At 38.2% G+C, this 21,891-nt stretch overlaps 2 protein-coding genes across 2 annotated transcripts in view; both read left to right on the top strand.

Moving 5' to 3' along the window:
- The first annotated feature begins 1,210 nt into the window (after positions 1-1,210).
- Positions 1,211-2,916, top strand: LOC137603482 (microtubule-actin cross-linking factor 1-like). Its single transcript, XM_068326999.1, has 3 exons — positions 1,211-1,283; positions 1,558-1,762; positions 2,640-2,916. Exons 1-3 carry the CDS (start codon positions 1,272-1,274, stop codon positions 2,771-2,773), a joined length of 351 nt encoding a protein of 116 aa, XP_068183100.1. The 5' UTR covers positions 1,211-1,271; the 3' UTR covers positions 2,774-2,916.
- The window catches only part of dst (dystonin), a 78,724-nt gene continuing 59,678 nt past the window's right edge, over positions 2,846-21,891 (top strand). Inside the window, exons 1-5 of the mRNA XM_068326998.1 lie at positions 2,846-3,025; positions 14,037-14,098; positions 15,921-16,010; positions 19,229-19,306; positions 20,039-20,131. Coding sequence (XP_068183099.1) covers positions 2,938-3,025; positions 14,037-14,098; positions 15,921-16,010; positions 19,229-19,306; positions 20,039-20,131 — 411 coding nt within the window. The 5' untranslated portion in view covers positions 2,846-2,937. The remainder of the gene's footprint in view (positions 3,026-14,036; positions 14,099-15,920; positions 16,011-19,228; positions 19,307-20,038; positions 20,132-21,891) is intronic.

Genomic DNA, 21,891 nt, shown 5'->3' with positions numbered 1-21,891 from the left:
TTAATGAAAAACAGCAGGTTTCATAATAATGGGTATTCTTTTGAACAGAATCTGGAAATATCCCCCCATTAGTGTTTGGGATTATGAATAAACACTAAGCCGCCCTTTAAGCTGCAAATTTTATCCTGATGAAAAGTGATGTAATGATAAAAAAGCTGCTGTATTAATAGAAACTTTTATGAAGCCTGCAGATTTGACATGAAAGCAGCACTGACAACAGATACTCACAAATACACATATAGCTTTCTGTTGCCTTGTACCGTCAGGAGTTGCTCTGTTGACTCCAGGACATTTGCATTTCAGGCTGTAGTTTCAGGTTAACTTTTAGATGACGATGACGCCAGTCTGAAGTCTTATGAAATCTTTAAGCAGTTTTTTCTCCCTTTAAATACAGTTTCATCATCAAACAAATGAAGTGTCATCACGCAGGTATGCTACACCCACCCCTTTTCCATCAGGCTGTGTTTACTCAGATTAGCACTCTTGCCCAATCTCAGGTGTGTCAAGGTGTTACTGCAAATTGTAACAAAGTCATTCATCCACAATTTCCTCTGTCAGCAAAGAGTTGCTGGCATTTAGAAACATAAAAGTCTGAAAATATCCAAGAAAGAAATACACATTTATCTCCCCGAGAGGATGCATTTATTGGTGCACTTTTTCTTTGATTATATTGGCTTGATCGACTTGCTTGAGTTAGAGTGTAAATCTGGTTCATCATATAATTCAGGTGCAATCCGTTCTGTGTGCTCGCCATCCTCTCAGGTAAATTAGCTCAACTGTACCCTCGGTCAATAATGTGACATACCATGTAAGCAGTTATGTAATCATGTACAAAGTCCTCTTGGCCGTCTACTCTTAGGATCTCACATAAATCTATAGTAAAGTCTGTGGCAACCGTTATTTTCTCTAAGGTTTGGATGCACTTGCATCCGCGCTGAGCCTTTGTGGAGGATGGCGCTCTAACGCTGGCGTCACTGGTGGATCCTGCTGTTGTTGTCTACCGGGTGTGACGCGGACAGACATGCAGTCTGCTCTCCCATCACGTTCCAGCTCTGCCTCGGCAGCGCACATCGTACCATCCACACAACCCTCTGGAGATCTGACATCACCCACATCCTTAATGCTCGGATAAGGGACCATCCCGCGGCCGGAGCATCTCACCCCCCCCCCAAGGGCGTGGCACCTTTCTGACGCACGAAATGTGAAGACTGAAGGGTGGAAAATAATAACGCGCAAAACAGGATCATTTTTCTTCCAGCTGACAGGTCCCCATGTATACAGTGGTAAGTCGTACAGTTGACCTGGCGGGGGAGCCAGATGCTATTGATTTTGCATTGGCTTTATTTGACTCAGTCTTTCATTGTTATGGATCGTTGCGAACCGGTGGCTCATGTTCCTGAGCATCCTCACACCTTTACGCTCCCATTACGCACTTTGACCTGCGATGGTGAGAAATAAAGGGATTTGTGAGCGCTATTCCTGCACCGTATGAAAACAACACAGTCGTTGTTGGGGTTTTTTTTTTTTTCTTCATCCCCGTTTTCTTTTGTCTCACAGAGCTCCAGTTCGGGGAACCCTTCCCTTCACGGTTCCATGTCTTCTTCGGCGGATTTCTCAGATGAGGATGATTACAGCGGTAAATCTGGGTCGGCATCGCCGGCACCCGGGGACACTTTACCCTGGAACCTGCCTAGACATGAGCGGTCCAAGAGGAAAATCCACGTTCTGGATCCCGCGGAGAGAGCCGTGCTCAGGATCGCAGGTGAGAGGTGGTCTCCTTGTCCAGTTATCGGATATCAGGTATTGATTAGCCTATAGGGCTCACGTAGGAGCCATATGATCTCATAGGGACTTGTTGGGGACTACATTTTTATTTGGGAGTTGTTAAAGGTAATATTGTGCTACCCCATGATATATTGAAGTGGATTTGCGAGGTATTTTAGTCCTTTCACGAATATGGACTTAAGATTACCCTAGAAATAGCCTCATTATTGATATTAGCGCATTTTTATAGAAGCAGCGAATTTATCAGGAATTTATATCAATTTTTTATTTTTTTTTTACAATTGTTTTCGTTTTCTAGTGTTGTGAAGAAATCGCAAAGCCTCATCTTGTTTTCTCCAAAACAAGGATGGAATTATATCAATCGCACTGAAATCTAGTGTTCGTGATAGTTGTGAAAGTTGGTTTGAAAGTTTGTTTTAATCATGGTTTGACGTAACGTGACGTGACGTGACGTGACGTGACATGACGTAAAGGTCGGTGAACTTTTCCAGTGAACTTGCCATTATGGGAGTTTGTGACTTCAGTGACAGCTCATGAGTTGAAGGTAATCTCAAACAGGCTTATCTTGTTTATCTGACTAATTTGTCTGAAAGTTTCGGAAATATGTAAAACAATGTTTAAAAAAAAAAAAAAAAAAAAAAAAAAAAGGTCCGCGTTACGAGCCGGTACAGAGACGCCTGACAGGGTTTGTTGATGCACACTGTAAAAAGTGAATAATTCATTCAGACTGGTTTGGACTTCTTATTTTACTTCATGGCGTGAATGAGAAATAATGTCATATTTGGTGAATTTTTAATGCTTTGTTTTAATAAATATACATTTTCCTGTCATTTTGTACCACATTTAACCCTCAGTGTTGGATCGTACGTCTGGTTCACTCCGACTTTTTTGCAGCGTAACGCGTCCGGCAGGCCTTCCTATCAATCTGGTGAACCCCGGAGAGGAAATGTCGCCTATTGGACGGACCGCAGACAAGGGAGGGACGTAGGGCGTTTCCTTTAGTGCAACAACAGCGCCGATCACTCTTGAGTCCTCTGCACATTCACATGCACACACACACACACAAACACACACACATGCACACACAGGCGCAGACCCACACTCGCAGTGCCCCCGTCCGCTGGTGAATGTCCAGTTGGTGGAGTCCGGGTTATGGATCAGTACGGAGCGCAGGCAAACGTGCTCTCCGACGAACAGGAATACCTCCAAGCTTATGAGGATGTGTTGGAGAAATATAAAGGTAGGATCAGTCCTGATGGGATGTTGTTTTAGGCTCTAGGGGAATGAACAAATTGCTGCTTGACAGTTCAACAAATGACAGCCTGCCCACTCTCTTTGCGGCGACCGGCCGGTCTGAATGTCTTTATCCCATCAATGGAAAAGTGGGAATATTTCCTGCATGACATCATGAATTTCAGCAACCAAGACAAAGGCGTTATTATTGCTTTCTGTAAACTGACTTGATTGTTTTAGTGAATAATTTATAATGGTTTGGTAAATGGAAACATTTCAAGATTAGATGATTATATTTATTGCTAAATGATGTAAGCAGAAAAATGGTATATCTTCATTGAGTTAAATGTGTAGATCATTTATTTTTAGATGTAAGGAACATTGCTATGAGTTGAGCACCCTATTACTATTGACTGTGTGACCTATGGGATGTCTCAAGGCAGAGAGGACAATAGCATAGCAGGGTGAGGCTGTAGCTCACAGATCATTCCGCTCCATGTAGTTTGTTCTTTTGGGTTCATCTCTTAATTGTAGGAAATCCATCACACACAGGGGTCGGTGTTACTCAGTGTCTCTTTGACAGCCAGCTAACCATGTGGTCTGCAGTTGGGTTGTGGAGCTGTGGTGGAGCACAATTCAAAATGACAGCAAGACTTAAGTCTTTGTGTTTCATCCCCATGCAAAATAATGCCATAACACGCAGCGTGCACTATTATATAGAAGAACTGTCATGAGTGTGTTCTATCAGCTGTTTGAGTGCTGCAGCCAGGAGGGCCAGTCAGCTGTGGTAGAGGGCTTAAACGCCCTGACTGGAATCACATGATGCATCATCATTAGGAATCTGTAGCTGCCGTCTGCTGGCAGAGGAGCTGTGACACACATCCAGCTCATCTCCCATGTTTTCTTGTTTCACTTACTAGCAGACTTTGATTACTTAAAAGATATATGGATTATTTTGGGGGGGTGTTCAACTTCCCAGCAATGAACCCATCAAGGAATGGTAAGGCTTTTTTTTTTTTAGTTTACAAGTTGATAGCAGTGACAGAGCGTCAAAAGAATTATACTTTTTTGTGTGTTTAAATGTCATTGTTTTCTGTCATGTGTTGTTTCTTGTACGTTACACTGACTACATATAAAGTAATTTGCTTTTGTTTTGTTTTTAATGCTTGTCTCCTTATAAACAAGTGTTTATTAAGTTGTCCTGACACAAAAATTTGATCAGATGGGTGGGCGAATCAAACTTTTTTTCAAGCCTCAGCCCTGTTTATCTGCTGTTTACGCCTGTCTCAATGCAGAAAAAACTTTCTTACTTTCGTCATATTTATTTTTGCAGAGGCCAGTCAAAGAGGGGAGCAGGAAGCTATGAACATGATTGATTCTTAATTCTTTTGCATAATTTTCTTTTGAAAAAACCTTTTGAAAGTTAGTTTGTATAAGACGTTGTCTGTGTAACACTAAAGTAAATAGAGAGAATACATGAATGGGCAAAAAGATTGATAAATGTTTCTTTAGCTCTTACTTCCGTCAAACAAATTTGTCTTTTTGACTTGAACTGACATCAAATTGAAAACACATATTGTTTCCATACAAGTTTCTCCAAAGCTCCTCCAAAGAAGAGACATTTTTCTGAAGGGTGCTGGCTAAGTACTGTAAAATCTCTGTTATTGTTACTGAAGTTTAATTTGCAGTGGATGGAATCGCCCAGAGCCCAAGGCTTCCCTCCATGTGATTCCTGGATAATCAAAGGCACACATTTTCATAACAGAATTGTCAATAGTAACTGAACAAACAGAGCAGAAAACACAACAACAACAACCACTGGGGCAACAAGACATGAGTTTGTATGATTTTCATAATCAGCTTTAGAAGGTTAAACACATGCACTCCTTCCCGTAGGTTTATGAGGCTGCTTGTCGCTTGTTGTCTGGTTAATCCCACTGCCATCAAACACCCTCTCAGCAGGTTTGGCTGTCAGGTCAAGAGAAAAGATAAAAACTGGAGGAAAAGCTGCACAGGCCTTGCTGGAAGGAGGAGTGGACACGTTACGTGTTGCATTTCACAACTGTGATCATTTGTGAAATAAACTGACAAACATCACAGAAAGCTGCTTAAAGATGTTTGCATGATGATCTGAACTGTGTTTAGATCAGATGTAAGTTCAGAATTGTTTTTGCGACTCAGTTTAACTCAATGGACTGAGAGCATTCGTGCACATTTAACAGTTCAGACTGTGAAAATACCACTTTAATGTGGTATTAGCACTAATAATACACCAAATGGAGGAATTCTTTTGAGGCGGGATGAATTCCAATGCATGAGGTACAAAAGAGTGTAAATTTGAGTAGTGAGATAAATACATGGTTTCTTAGACACATGGAACAGTTAATAACACACAGCAGTGGATGGAAGGGTTCACACTGTTCTCTCAGAGCCTGCTTGTTGATCAGCCTCTGACACCAGGAAGGATTCAGTGGATTAGATGTTTGGTGGTTTGGTCAGCTCCTTAAGATGTGACACAGTATACATTTTCACAAGATTTAGTATACAGTTTGAATTCAAGCTAAATATACATTCGATTTTTCTTTTGTGGTCAAACACATTTTGACTACAGTGTTCAGAAACAATGTATTAAAAGGAATAAATAGAAATCAGAGGATCCTCACTGAATGTAATCTGTGACGGTCCACGGCTGCACACGAGTGACTCAAAAATGTGTTTGTCCTCAGACTCAATAACATCCAGTGATATCATAATTTGATGAGCTTAATATGACGAATGGAAACGATCGCTGAACAAAATAAAAGAACAGGTTCTCTGCCTCTTAAACATACAACAAATTGACTGCTGGAGGTTTGTTCTATGTCAGGACTATCAAGTGTTAGCCATATCCAGCACAGGACAGTCTCTGCAATCACAGGGTGTGGTCTGTCTGGGGGTGGGTTGACAGTCTATTTTATGGCATAATCTGTCTCCATAATATAAATAGCTGCGGACATATTAAGGAAGTGTATGATAATCACCATCAGACTATTTTCAAGTGTTATTTTCAACATCAAACTCATTGATGAGGCAGCTTTGTGTTTTTTGCACAGTCATTGCCTTTGTCCACCCTCCTGCCCAACCCCTCTATGTCGACAGCCCACTCATCACATTCAAATGGCCTAGTGGCACACACACACACACACACACACACACACACACACACACACACACACACACACACACACACACACACACACACACACACACACACACACACACACACACACACACACACACACACACACACACACATACACACAGGCTTGGTCTGTGGAATCTGCTACTTTACAAAAGACACTTTGTTGTATGGCAGCAGTGTCAACGGACCTGTACATGTGTTAACTTGACGATAACTGCACTGGGTTATTTTTTGTGGTCTTTATACTGAAATTGAAACATTTTGAAGCCACACTAGGAAATCAATGTCTAAACTGGACTCAGTTCCCAGATCAACATTCCTTTCTTAATTTTGTGGATGTGCTGTCAGCCAATGTTGCCTCACAAAAAGACGTACTAACTTTTCTAATTAATGGTTTACTAGACATGCTTGTAACTTCTGGATTATATGCAGTTGTTTAGACCTGCTCAGATTCTTATACAGATTTCAAATTTGATCTTTTCTCTGATCACTATATCAGTTGATTTCTATTGATAAACGAGAAAATGGCTTCATTTTAAAATAATTGTGTAATTGATTTTCAAAGTTTTATGCAAACATCAAAATATTAAAAATGAGACCCTCACTTAGTCAATACTGGACACTAAATCTCCATGTCCTGTAACACAATATTGTTCACTCACTGATCTAATCAATAGGCTTCTCCTAAAATGAGAATCATAGTCCGAACCAAAGAAGCCTCTAACTGCTCCATCAGTCTGTAGCTGTAGAAAGTAGCGTGTGTTTTATTTAATCTTTATAATGTTCTTTTATTATTCTTACACTTATCGTGAGATATGCATGCTATGTCCATCTGGAATGCATTTAATTTATCTGATTGCAGTTAATTCAATTTAGTTGTGTCTGCGTATGTCAGTGGCTCTCTGCCGTGCATCTAAATGTTGTATTTATTTGCTGTCATAGTGATAGGAAGGCCAACATGACTGAAACTCATTCCACAGCTTGGCTTTGCTCGTTTAACATGAGATCATCTTGCACGCCTCGGTCCCACCCCTGACTCATACTCTGTAGCCTTTCCTGTCTATCTCTCCAGCAGCACCACCCTTCTCTCCTGAATGCAGCAAATGGTGGGAAGTGATCCCATATCTGCTCTAGTACAGCTTTCCTTTCTTCACCATCTCATAGGAGACCTTGAAACAAGTAGTTCCGTCTGTTTCAACTGTTGTGTTGTTTTATAAATGGTGTCTACATTCATATACCTGTCTAATATCAACTGTAACTTCAGAAGAATCAAAAGTCAAAGAAGAACAGTGTAAGACATGGATGGCTAAGAGAATTCAAGTACAAAATAAAATACAAGATGAGGTGAAAAACTCTGAATTCAAAATTGATTAAAAATGCCTCCAATTATTAAGCAACACTCTTGCTGCATTTAATGATGCAAAAACGGTGGCGGAGCCCCAGAACTGGACTAAAACACTTTTGGGGTTTTGTTCTCCATAAATTGTAAGAAAGTAATTTTACAATTGTTCAAAATGCTATTGCATGTCACAGAAAATATGGCACATTATTCGCCAAAACTCTTTCAAAATGACAATGTGATTTTAATTATGTTTAGTGGCAAAAATGACAATTAATTCTAATATGGTTACACTTTGATAACTGAAATGTCCAGCCAATGAAGGCTTTGTCTGAAAATTTATGAAATCCTAACAGAGCCTCTCAGTGTAATTCTGAGCTTCCAGTGGATCTCCCCTGCCAGAATGTTGTCTAGAGTGTAACTGGAGTCATAAACCTTTAGTTTCATTTTATCATATGTATTATAACGTATGCAAATGTAGCAAATTCATGGGATTAGTTTAAATGATAACATTTAAATATAAAATTCTCCATAATATAAGTGAGAGTTTGGCGACAAAGGCAGGTTTCCTCCCATGAACAAATACAGTACTTATTCACATGTGACAGTTGCAGCTGTTGTAGATGTGGGAGCTTCTAATGGAGTGTTAGCAGCTCTGTGTATGTGTGTGTTCCTATTTGGAAGTGTGTATGCATGTCCCATTAGATCATTAATGCTTCCTCCCCATCTTGAGTTTGCTGAGTGCTCCTTCTCCCAGTTGGTTTATATCAAGGGTCATCTAATATTTTTACTTCACTTATGACGACATTTATTATTACGTTACATCAACCTCAAACACAATATTACCGTTGTAGGTAATATTACTGTACTACACTTAGTTATTTCGTTTATTTATTTTTTGGATATGTAATTACAGCAGACTTCACCACCTTCATCTCATTTGCAACATCAACATCTGGAAAAAAGGGCTGACGATTAGAAGTCGTTTGGCTTTTGTAGTCCCATCTCCCCTCAATCAAATAAACACCTCTGTCATCACTGTATGTTTTCAACCAATCCATGCAATAAATTTTGTCAGTCTTTGTGGCACATTGTTGTTTCAAACCGTGTGTGTCTTCACACGTCTCCATCAGTTCCTTGAGGGAACGTAAGTTGTTTAGTGTCCTTTAGTGGCTCTGGTGTGACCCACAGCATGGTCACATTGACATTCTTCCAACGTCAGAAGGTTTGGCCAAAATGAAGTTGATCTTGTTGGTGTTCTTACAGTTTCTGTACAAAAATGTGATCATATCAACCAATAACCATATCAAGAGTTAACCAACATTTCCATCTGTTTTGTAACCTTGCAATGTCAATTCTTTTTACGCTTTTTAAAAGGCAGACAGGTTTCCTAGACTCCTAACTTTCTTGTCCAAATTGTTCCATAGTTTGACACTAGTAAAGTAAATGATTTTAATGTAGTTCCTGCTTTCTTCTGTAAAAATATTGTATTTCCTCTTAATTTATAGTTGGACTCGCTATTCTGGAATTGTTCTAGTAAATTTTATGTTAAGCATTTGTTAATTTTGTGGTACACATTTGTTATAATGCCAGTATTGGACATTTTTTCCTTATTGGTATTATCTTCCTGAAATAAGCAGTTTTAAAGATGAAAATAACGTTTACACAGGTGCTCAGTTATCGTACGATTTTCATAGTTTTATCTTGCCTTTTTCTTGACCTGTGAACAAAGAACACTGAGTGGAAGGACGGCTTTAAAGGCTTGTCAGCCTGTTTCAGTTCCTGAGCTGTTCCAGGCACATATTTCAGGTGCTGCCCTGCCTGTCTGAGGCGGCTGTCTGTAGTATTGTCACTTACAAAGAATGAGAAAAATGCACCTGACATTATTGTACTTGCTTTATTGTTTACTTCCTATCCAAATAACACGTTGACAACATGGCTATTTCAGTGCACTGAAAGGTTTGTGCTGAGTCATCACTTCTGTGAACAAAACAATTGGCAACACTTAAGTTATACAGCTAATAATAGTGATGCTATTTATTATTATTATTGGTATTTACTTCCTATTATATCATTATATGACCTTAAATTAACTAATTTTGACCTGATTTATCCTTAGTTTAAACTTTTCTCTTTTGTTTTTTTTAATTTCATTTATGTTGTTAATCCATTACAATGATATTGGTTGAGCTAAATAAAATAGGCAATAGTTTAGGCATGCATTTTGAAATATGTGTCACAGCCACGCAGCACACATATCCACAGAACAAATCAGAGGTAACACATGCCTTTGCTAAGTGAGCTGGTTGTGAAGTGAGTGTTGAACTAGAATGTTTAGTGACTTCCTGTCATGGGCTGGAAGCTCTAGGCCTTTCCAGTTTAGTCCTGATTGCTTTTTTAATTTACCTCCATGGGAGGTCAAGAGGATTACACAGGCAAGATTATTGATTGATTGCTTGAACTTTTTGACCGCTCAGAATGTGAGGATATTTTAAGAGTAGTGATGTAACAAAACATCAATGAGTAACACTGCCGCCAACCCCACCAAGTTTTTTGTCGAAAATAGTAAAATATTTTTTCGCCCATTTGAAGAAGCTTGAAAAAAAATCTAGCAATCAATGATCAGGAGCTGTTGATTGTCGTCAGTCTGGTTGTGAATTGTCAGATATATTTTGCTATTTATTATTTATGTTGATGTAGAAACACATCCAGTGTTCTGAATCTCTGTTTGTTGAGTATATGAATTAAACACTACACAAAAATATTCTTGAACTAACAAATGTTTATTTTTGGATGGATGAATCATGTTCTTTAACAAATAAAAGAAACAAACAAAAGCAAGGAAATACACTTCATGTCCACAGATACATAAAAGTCAATTTTCCTCTAAATTCAAGTTAACCAAAGTGACTTTTGCAGTGAAGGTTGTCAACTAAGTGGCCCAGACGATTTGGCCTGAAGTTACAGGGCAGCAAGGTTTAGGGTTGTTGCTATTTATACTCCTTGCTCATGTGTTCTGCTGGGGTCTACAAATAAGCTCAATGTCTGTTTGCTGGTCTGCTGCATGTGGTTGACTTTTGGTTGTGGGCTAACACCTAAGCCACAATAACTTTTACATAAGACTAATGATGTTTGTCACCATTGTTTAAAAAATACAAAAACAGCACTTTTGCATAAGATCATAGTCTCTGCAACAAATTAATCAATATCGTTTAGTTGATTATAGTTACTATATTACTACCGGTTTTCATTTGTTTCATGTAAATGTAAATGTAAATGTGTACTTCTGAAGTAGGCTTTAACAGCTATTTTATCCACACAGCCTGAGGTTTAGAATGTCTCAAAGTTCAAGTGTAATGTGAGAGACAGGCGGTCAGACAGCCTTCAAATTGAACCATTGTAGGTCATATATGTCTGCTAAACATAATGCTCGTACCAGACCTATGATCTACCTGACACTGAAGGAAGAACTTAGAATCAACAAAATGAAGATTTGTGTGATATTTTTCGAGATTTAAAACAGTATGGTTAATCTAAGAAAAGTGTTTTCAGTAGAATTAGGTGCTGAAGTTTACAATTGCTTACAACAGTTTGGAGTATATTCACAATTTAATAAAGTTTCCTTGCTATTTCAAGATGTAATGCAAATTATTTATTCTTCACTTAGCATTATAATGGATGAATCACAGTTAACTTTGCAAATGCCTAACAATAATTTTTATTCAGGCTCTGTGTCTCGGTGTTAATGTTTGGATATGTTATCAATATGTCATTAAATGATAGAATTATCTTTACAGGGGCATTAATGGGTTAAACTGAGATGATAATTTAGTTACACAGGATGAGAGGCATTTTTATGCATTTTATATATAGACAATGACAACTCTGTTGTGACTATTGGGGAGTAAATAAAATGCACATCTGTACAATCAGTGCGACTGTACAATCTGTATTACTGAACTGAAGAAGTTGTTAAATTAGTCTTACATGTGAAATATGTAAAATCTGTGTGTAAAATCCAGAATAGAGAATGTGTATGATGATCTTTGACGTTGGTTTTTCAGTTTAATAGTAGTCTTTAATAATGCTTTCAAATTGTGACCACATAATGAGTGGTTACCATTTTAAATTTGGGAGCGTTTGTTTGGACTGACCCCAAACCGGAGTTCATGCATCATGTTTGTTCTCATGCAATTCTCTAGAGGGCAGTATACTGTCAAATATTCAATCTCAGCTTATTAACAGCTGCTTTCTGTGTCTGCTTCTGTTTATAAGGCTGGCATTAAAGCTCTGTAACGTGGTTTTTACGCCATTTGTCAGTGGCTGTTGTTGAGTCTGTTGGGTTTGCATGTGTGTCATATGTGAAGCACAGTCGTCTGTAACTGGCCTCTGTTTTATTCAGCTCTGACCTGTACTGCTGGATGGTTTCTTTGACGATTGGTTCAACTATTCTATTTTGATGCATTTGTCACTTGCGGTTTAATCATAATGCACCAAAGACCCGAAATATGAGGTACGGTAAAGTCAATTAGTGTCTTATTATAGGTGGAACTGCTTTCCTGCTGTGGCTGATGGAGGCAGATACATCAGCAATGACAGCAGCACTGCTGATAAATGCTTCTCTCTGACTCACATTATTAATATAACCACTATTACAGACTCTGATGTGACTGATTTTTGGCTTCATGTCAAACTTTGTGTAGAACATCAAGCAAAATTATAGACAGACCAACCCAACGTTCAATTCTCTGCAGCTTTGTCACTGACACTATTTTTAGATGAACTGAATAAAGACTGCAGAGAATAATAACGCAGAGCTCCAAATTATCCTTGAAATGCATGCACCATTGCGTTATTTATATTCCACAAGCCAATGTCAGCATATATGCCACTAACATATGTATTTTTATGTCATAAATAACTGAGACAATCTTAACTAATGTTTTTGTCTTGCTTGAGTCTTTTATAGAGTATTTCTGAAGGGTAGTTTGTCCTTCATTGCAACAGTGGCACACTGAGAGAAGCTGTCTTACAGGCCGATACAACTACAGCCCAATCTCAGGATAGGAACACTTTTTTTTCTATTCTATTTTTATCAAAGTGATATTAAGTATAATGAATAGAAAATAATATAAAAAATCTCAGCTGAACCATTTTGATTGAAAGATAACATCTGTTTGGTACGTTTCCAGTTGAATTATGAAGGATGGTTTTCTGCTAGTCGTCTCATCAGTTGCACACAAACATAATAATTTGAAAACATGTGCATGCGTAGATGTTGCAGTGAAGAAGTAATGTGAAATGAATGCTAAATGGCAACATAAATTCTACCTTACATGAACTGGTTGCATCCTAAAAAGGAACACTCATTTCTTCTATGGTTTTGAGTGCTGTTGCAACATAAACACTAAACTGAGCGGAAAGTGAAAATGGTGAGCAGCCACGGAAAACCTGACGTGACTCGTTCTGGGTGCTTCAGGAGAAACGGAGTCACTGCTGCCCTAGAGGCTGGTAGGCAGGCAGGAAAGCAAGAAAACGGACGAGAATGACAGACTGACAGCGTTTCCTCAGTCAGTCGTCCACATGGCATATGTCTACCTGAAGAACGACCCCGGTGAAAGCCCTCAGGAGCTGGTGGAGGGGATGAAGTACCTGTTAGAGACGGAGAGGGAGTATAGAGCTCACCTGGTGACTCGAATGTGTTGCATGGGTTGGTGTTAATCTTACTGCTCCTTGAAAGTTTTGTTTTGTCTGTGCCTGTTCATTATCATTGATTGAAGGAACAATGTTGTAGTGATGCACTGTTAGTCCTGTCGGCAAAAAATGTAGCATTGGAGAAAACGTGAACCAGCCAGCAGATCACTGGTAGAGTTTTGATTTATATGATCTTCTTTTGTTCATTGAGGATCACTGAGAGGAGTCTGGCAGACTGGGAGAGGTAGAAGCAGTCAAATGAGTCATAGCTCTGGTAACTGGCCTGAATTATGGTTTGGCCTGACATAGAACACAATTTAAAGGAGAAGAGAAAAGTAGAAATTGCTCATAATTTTGAATAGAAAAAATAGTAAATCATAGTAAATAGTAAATAATATTTTTTTTATTTAAATTTACTTTCCAATCAAATTGCAACTGAAAGGGCTTCAGTATCCTATGGTGACGGGTAGCAAAAACACTGTAGTCAAGAGCATGAAGGAGAGAGTCTGTGGGAAACAATCATCTTTTTAGGCACCGGGATCTTGTGGTTTTCATGTGTCTCTAATTTCTCTAAAAGTCTATTTTTGCATGAAGTGAAAGTATCCCTAAACTATGCATAAAGAATATTGTACATCCACTGTGCTACGGCAAACGACTGTAAAGCCTACGATTAGGCATATTTCCTAACATCTATATAAAATCTGAGTACAAACCAGAACTAGATGGGTCTACTGACATCTCGTGAAAAGAGCTTTTAATCTTCTATGATGATTCACTGGATGTCTTTTTCTGTCTTATCTCCAGATGAAAGAGACAGAGTGCAAAAGAAAACCTTCACGAAATGGATAAATCAGCATCTGATGAAGGTAAGAACAAATGGATGCTTCTTATTTTTGTCCATGTTTTTATGCCACATTTCTGTATTTGACATCTGACTGAAAATCACATTCATCAGATGCATTTATATGGAAGCAATATTCATTTACACAAACTAAACATCTGCAGCAATCAGTAACCATTTCTCAATAAACAATCCTTTATAGAAGAAATGGTAGGGACAACACTTAACACTTGTTTAGTTGTAACATGTTAACATTCCTCCCAGATATTATTGACACTCATTAAAGTTAGTTGACAGGTACTGTGTTGCAGAAGGTGTCTTCTGTTGAATTTGGTTACTTTGGCACCATGCCTGTCTGTGGAATTTAAGGAAACGTTTAGCAGACTGACAAGTGTTGACATGTCTCATTTACTAAGAGTTTGTAATGAGGGATCATACTAACAGAGATTACTGTGCAGTCTGATGTACAGTATATATAATTAATTGAGTTCACGCTTCAGTCACAGTTATTTAACTGTGACTGAAGCATCCGGTACTTCTTATAGGAACTTGTTTTTGTTTTGTTTTTTTTAGAAAAAAGCTCCAATAAATGTGGCTGAAACTGGAATTGGTGACATAATGAGAAACAAATTAATGATGAATTTTGAGGGTTTTTGTATGATTTGTAATCTGTCTCAAAAGACAAAATCTTCACAAAGTCCATATTTACCAATGAGAAATCCATGACGATAAAATAAAAAACCACCCCAATTTAGTGGCTTTTTTTGTATGAGGGTTCAAGTCCACTCCAGAATTAAGAGTGATTATTTCCTGAGACAGCACTACTGTTATCACATCCAATGTTAATATAATTTATGAGCAGACACCTACTGAACATATAACACTTCCACTGGCCACAGTGGTGTTCAGCAGTAAGTTCTAGCTGTTTGTAATTTGTATTACTAAACTAAAGGTACTCTACAGATTTCCACTAAACTAATGTGTGGATTGTATTGTATTTTGTACCTTTACTGAGGGATATTTATTGTTTTTGTGCTCCAATCATCAATGTCAGAGTATAAGATGGGTCACGAATCTGTCCTGGATAGTCCAAGGGTCTTTGCTTGATAGTCACATGGCTGCTATCATTTGGTGTGATATCTTCAAAGAAGAAATATATTTTGTAGTATTAAAGTGTATATATAAACAGTTTTCTCTTTATCTTTCTCAATCTTGTTAATGTTAATAAATTGTTTGATTTATTTTTTTTTTCAGGTTTTGAGGCTGATTTCTGGGGGGCTACCACATGGTCAATGAAAAAATTGGTGCTGAGTAATAGTTGGGAATGTGCTTTGCTGTCCCATTAACATAAGGGTTCAGATCTATTTTGGCTCCACAGCTGTGGGGGCTATCTGGGATTACAGCACTGAAAACCCTGTGTGAAAGCAGGTCAGCAGGAGGCCAGGGGATTTCAGAGGCGTGGTATTTAGGACAGGAAGGAGAGAAGGAGAAAGCCTCGGACACGGGGTTCAGTGCTTCGATAGCGTGTTACAATGACAGATGTTTATTCAGTGAACTTTGAGGGAACTAAACAAAAACAAGGTTGATGTAAAGTAACAAACAGGTTTTTCTAAAACTGGAATCAAACAGAACATATGCTGATGTACTGAGGTAGTTCATCTATGCCAGGCAGACGTGAGGGTGCCCTGTGTAATCCTCAAAGGATGATTTCTTCCAGTTTAGATCACAATAAAGTAGTACAATAACTACTATTATAGTGATGAGCAACCGTCGAAAAGTTTTGTCATCGTAGGATGATTTTTAATGTTTGCTGGTTATTCATACTTTGCTTTCTCCTTCTTTTTCAGGTACGGAAGCATATCAATGACCTTTATGAAGACCTACGAGATGGACATAACCTGATATCACTGCTGGAGGTCTTGTCTGGGGACACTTTGGTGAGTTAAGGTTTTTAACTTGTTGTAGCTTTTGTGCTTAGATTCACTTAAATGCAAAAAACGAAAGTGAGAGTTATGCAATGTAGATTGATGTTTGGTACACTCACGTGTTTGTGATTCCGTCAAGTTGCCAAAACAGTTTCTGTTGAGATCGGTCTCATGAAATCATAACTCAGATTATCATAAGACACTTAAAAAGGAAAGTGAGGAATCTGAATCTGTTTCCCCTCCTTTAGTGTCACAGTTTACTTTCTTCTTTTTCACTTATGCAGCTGATAGTAGAAAGGAATCCTTGAATTTGGTGGTCTGCAGGAAGATCTGCTGTTTATGTTCAGATATCTAAAAACACTCATACCCCCCACCCTCCATTTATACAGAAAACCAATTATTTAAAAAAAAAACATTCATGTTTTGAACACCTTTTAATTGTTTGTTATCCCACCATTATGGATTATCTATAAAATGTATGCATTCATTCTCAGTAGTTGTGCTTTGCTTCTAGCTGTAAGTAACATGAAATAGGTACTACTATGTAGTAAGCCTTGCTGTGTATATAGCTCCATGGTCTTTTGATACAGTAAGGGATGGGACGCTTTGAGCTGCAGCAGGAGCAGCAGCTCTGAATAATAATTATATAATAGTTATAGGTATTGGTGTGATATTTCCCAACAGAACAACATAAGTCACAAATGAGGAAAGTATGCTTCCTTGAAATTGTTTTAACTTGAATGATGACAAATTAATTTGAAGTTGTTTGATTCAATGTGTGGGGATTGTTCTGAGAAGCTAAACAGCTAAATCCTTTCACAAATATTAATGTGGGACCACACTGCATTTATCATGTTACATCTATGATATTACCACATGGTATTATTATAAGTTTAGAAAAACTAACTTGAAAGCATTTATTGTATTATAATGAAGCCACACATCTTTTTTGTGCCAAATTTAATGCAAACTGGTTTTAACAGAATTACCAGTGGTATTGCTGCTGAGGAATGTATTATATGTATTATTTTCAACAAAATGTGGCCTTGTAATACCAGTATGTCAATAACTTCTATAAAGCCTTTGTTGCTGGGGCCCATGCTCTCTTTAGGTCATGTATCCAGACCCTCACATACAGCACAGGGCAGGCAGCTGTATAGTACTCTGGACTTAGGCAGAGAACACTGGTGTTCTGCTTGTTATGAATATTATTCTTTGTTAACGCCCCATTCTTTTCTTCTGAACTGTGATAATGCAGATACATAATAGTGCTGATGTCCCTTACTGTATTAAAACGGCATTTATTCCTGTAAGAGGTACATCAGTGGTTACTCCCTCTCCAGCGTGACTAACTCTCATCCTCTAAGGGCCTTTTTTATTTTTTTTTACATCCTGTCTCCCTCTACTTTCCCACTCTTCCGTTCTCCACTCTTAAATTGGTTTCTGTCCATTGTCTAACGTCCTTTTGATTTGGCTGCCATGTGTGTCCATGTCTTCCTTTCTTCCCCATGTGTTGCCTTATCGGTGATAAGCCAAGGGAGCGTGATTTTCTGAAGACATTACGGTTGGTGAGTGGGACAGAAGCATGTGCAGTTGAGCAGCATGGAGACACGGTGGATGATGATGATAAGGGGGTACGTGCCCCCCCCCCACATCCCCTCACCCCCACCCCACAAACTGTTTTTAACAAACTAAATCCTTATGAATGACCATGTGTGTCATAGAAATAATGTGTTCCATTAATTGATATTAATTGTGAAGATAATTCATAAATATCATATAAAAAAATTAAAAAGTGTTCAAGGATCCACCCATTATCTTTGTCTGCACCAAAAGTCAGTGACATTTATGGGACAACACCCACTGTCTGTGTCATGGGAATCTGTCTTTACTTTATTTCAGCATTTAGCATCATGTAGTTTCTGTATGTTGAGTTTAATCTGTGACACTCTTGGCTATATATGTGGGAAAAACAAGTTAAAAATATGTAGCTTTGGTACGTAACAGGCTACGTGGATGCTCTCTTATCAATCTGAGGGTTATATCCTATATGTCCTAATTTCTACTGTTTTACCTGAGCAACCAGAGTGTCACAGTGTGACTTAAAGAAGAGGCTGAAAGTCAGAGCTGGTCAAAAAGAAAAGGCAAAGCAGCTAAGTGGAGATACAAAGACGAAAGGAAATGTTAGTGTCCAAGAATGTAATTTCATTTATTCTTTATTGAGTGTATCGGTTTGATTATTTATTTCCCCCTTTAGTGTGTATTCTCTAATTGATTTTAAATTTCACTATTGATATATTAATTTGTGTTTTTTTTCATATTATGTGCCGAGTGACTTATTTACATTTTTTAACTGTTTTAATTTCAAGAAGAATTTCAGTTTGGGCTGTTACTGTTTCTAATGTAATCTATATCATTAGGTAAACTATTTATATTTTCCATGTGATCAGAAGAATCAGACGGCTTCTTGCTCAAATCTTTTTTTGGAACGTAAATTTCTTATATGCCAATAAATTTGGCATTTTGAACCATGAAAGGTCTTTAAAATATACAAAAAATTGAATTGTGATGGAAATTGGCCATGAAGCTGTGCCCATCATTGCTCCATGCAGTCAAATATATCTGGAGTTTTTTTTGACTGCATGGGGATCTCCAGCACATCATTCATATACTGCTTCTATGTATTCTGCTAAGAAGCTCCTAGAGGACTTCGGATGCGAATGACATTCACTGAGTTAAAGCTGTGGGAGGTTTAAGGAAAGTTGCTGCGTTGCTTTGTTTCGTTCTCAAGGGGCTGAATGCAGCATAAGTCTTTTGTTGCCGTTGCACCCTGCCTTCAAATCATTTTCCATTTCACTACTTCATGCTGTGGCTCCTGACTGACCTCGAGCATTCATCACAACTTTCTTGATATGAGTTATGTTAACAGGCTAAAAATGTACATTTAGTGTCTACAGCACAGTGGAGAAAAGGTTTATCTGGTAAGATTAACTTTCTCCAAATGTTGGAAAATGTTCTGTATGTGCAGTTTTGGGTGGGGTTTTGAAAAATGTCGCAACGTCTTGAGGGGAGTGTTTGTGTGTTCTTTTAAGTCTTTGCTTCACCAGATCAGTGGGTAAGAACGTGGAAGCATGTCTCAAATCGCCTCGGCTACTAATAACTTAATTTAAATCCTCTGATGTGGAGAGAAACAGATTTCCACTCATGGGTCTTCTTTCCTATTTCTGCAGCCTCGAGAGAGAGGACGGATGCGCTTCCACAGACTCCAGAATGTACAAATAGCACTAGATTATTTAAAGAGGCGGCAGGTATGGATCAATTTACAGCCACACTACTTTTCAAACTCTTGTATCAAACTTAACATGGACGACAAGAATACACTGATATATAAATATACTGTATATGTATACTTTTATATATTCAGCACATACAGTAAATCCAGGCAATCATATACTGTATAGTTAAACATTATTTTCACATTTAATTACCACTTAACTGTCCCACGCTGTTCTGAATCACCTGGCTTTGGACTTGAAGCCATTTTTCTTGTGTTCAACCATTGCAAGTAATTTCAAACTGTGATAGCAGCATTTATGGAGCGCAAACTTTGAATCCTCTCAGTGGATCACTGTGACTGGCCTCCATTTTCCCGTCACAGTCAGGATGTGATGAAGAATGCAGCCTTACTGGGCTGAAGCCAGATGTGACATAACGCATGAGACAAAGGATTCATAGACAGTCACAAATTAAATGTTCGGATGATGTAGCAACAGTACGTACCAGACACATCCATGCCATCTACAGTGTTATTAAATATAAAACTATCTCACTGCTTGAATAAATAGCTTAGACATCAGCTTTCATTCTGAGGGACTATTTCTGACTGGTTATAAACAGTGAGTCTTAGCAAGTGTTCTTCCTGCAATTAACAGCTCTAACATAATATGACTGTTGTGCCACCTTGTGGTGATTTTGAGCTGACAATCAAATTAGCTAAAGCAGCTCCCAATTTAATGTATGGTAAATGTTTTCATCATCAGGTCAAACTTGTAAATATCAGGAATGATGACATCACAGATGGTAACCCGAAGCTAACTCTGGGATTAATCTGGACCATAATTCTGCACTTTCAGGTAGGTGTCGCTTTGTGGTTTTTAATTTATTTTACCAACGTGGTAGATCAGAGAAAGAATTCAGACTAGATTCAGGATAATTACTGTGTAACTTGTGTTTTCACCTGTGTCCTTTGGTCGATCTTTGGCAGGATTACACAAAAACTGTTGAAAGTATTTCTCTGATACTGTATTTGTTTGGAGGATGGGTCTTAGGTTGGATGAATGACCATATAATTTAATACAGGTCAAGAGATAAAGGGATGGATTTAAGAGGGGACTATTTAAGGGATTTATATCCATGAGTTTATGCAATTTGGTTTAGTTTTAATAAGAAATCCAGATCCATCACCCTTTTGACAGCTGCTGAATTCCAGGGATAGAAACCTCCAACTATTACCAATGTGTGGCTGCATTCCGGATGGGTTCCAACTGCTTTGTTGAATCCCTGAAAGCTCTAGTATTTCCTAATGAGTATGGGATATTTAGGTCAGATCCAGCCCCAGTTATTACTGGTCAAATGTCCATCAGAATGTTTCCATCTGCTCTTACTCAACGTATTACATTTTCTACTTGTGACCACAAGGTGTCAGAGTTGTGTCGTTTTAAATGAAAAAGGATTAGTGCTACTGCGAGCTTGTGTAGTGTTGACTTCACTCTTCAATAGTACACACATGTCTTATATTTACTGGAATTACTGAATTTCGTTTGTCTTCAAAACATTGTTTTCATGTTGTTAACATTTGTGCGTAAATCAGTAAAACAGATTAGAGTGTGTATTCATAATTTGAATGACCTGTCTTGAGTTGGATTGTTATTTTAAAGACCATTTTAAAGATTGATAGGCAGTAAAATTTCTATCTATCTGTCTATCTGTCTGTCTGTCTGTACACACACACACACACACACACACACACACACACACACACACACACACACACACACACACACACACACACACACACACACACACACACATACTTGAGCTCCAACAGCTTACAAATGTCACTCGCCTTTTCCTTCTGACTCTCTGATTAAGATAAGATAAACCTTTGTATTTGTTCGTCTGTGTGATTTTGGATTATTATTGCCGATCGGTTCATTCCGAACACAAACAGTATTATAACATTTCCGGTTTTACGTTCCCCCCATGAATTGACATTTTTGGTTTCGTTTGTATTCCTGGCAAAATACCAAATGTTTCTGGTTTTCGTTTTTGTTCCATGACCCGGTTCAAATCCCTGAACATAAGTATTGTCTTCCTGTTCAGTGACATTGTCCGATCAGACGTGCAGCTGATGAATTCAGTTATAGTCTTGTGTAGGATCATGAATGTATGTGTGACTAATGTCCTGTTGAGATAATGAGGGTAAAGGTGTTTGCCTGCACTCAGACATGCTGACAGGTAGTCCTGGATGATGCCAACACCTGCTGTTGTCGGTTGATTCAGTAGCGTAGGGACTTTTTTGTCTGGATATGAAGTAGTGTCAGATATTTTTTTGTGTTTTAGCAAAAGGATACACCTTTGGCCTGATTATATAAATATGGCTGGCTGCATATTGATGTGTATGAGTAGTGTATTATTTTATACAGGTATTATGTGTTTTATGAGAACTGGTTTTGCCTGAGGTTCTGGAATCATTTTGTGTTTGAAGAGTAGGGATTGTTGGGGAACACGCACTGTGAGCTTTGTTTGTTGCTGCTGGTTTTATATATTTTTATATATATAAGTTGTTTTGTTTTTTTTAAATAAAAATGATAATATGGAGAACGTTTTTCGT

The sequence above is a fragment of the Antennarius striatus genome, chromosome 11, assembly GCF_040054535.1.
Source record: "Antennarius striatus isolate MH-2024 chromosome 11, ASM4005453v1, whole genome shotgun sequence".
NCBI lineage: Eukaryota > Metazoa > Chordata > Actinopteri > Lophiiformes > Antennariidae > Antennarius > Antennarius striatus.
This window is presented reverse-complemented; position numbering and strand designations above follow the sequence as displayed.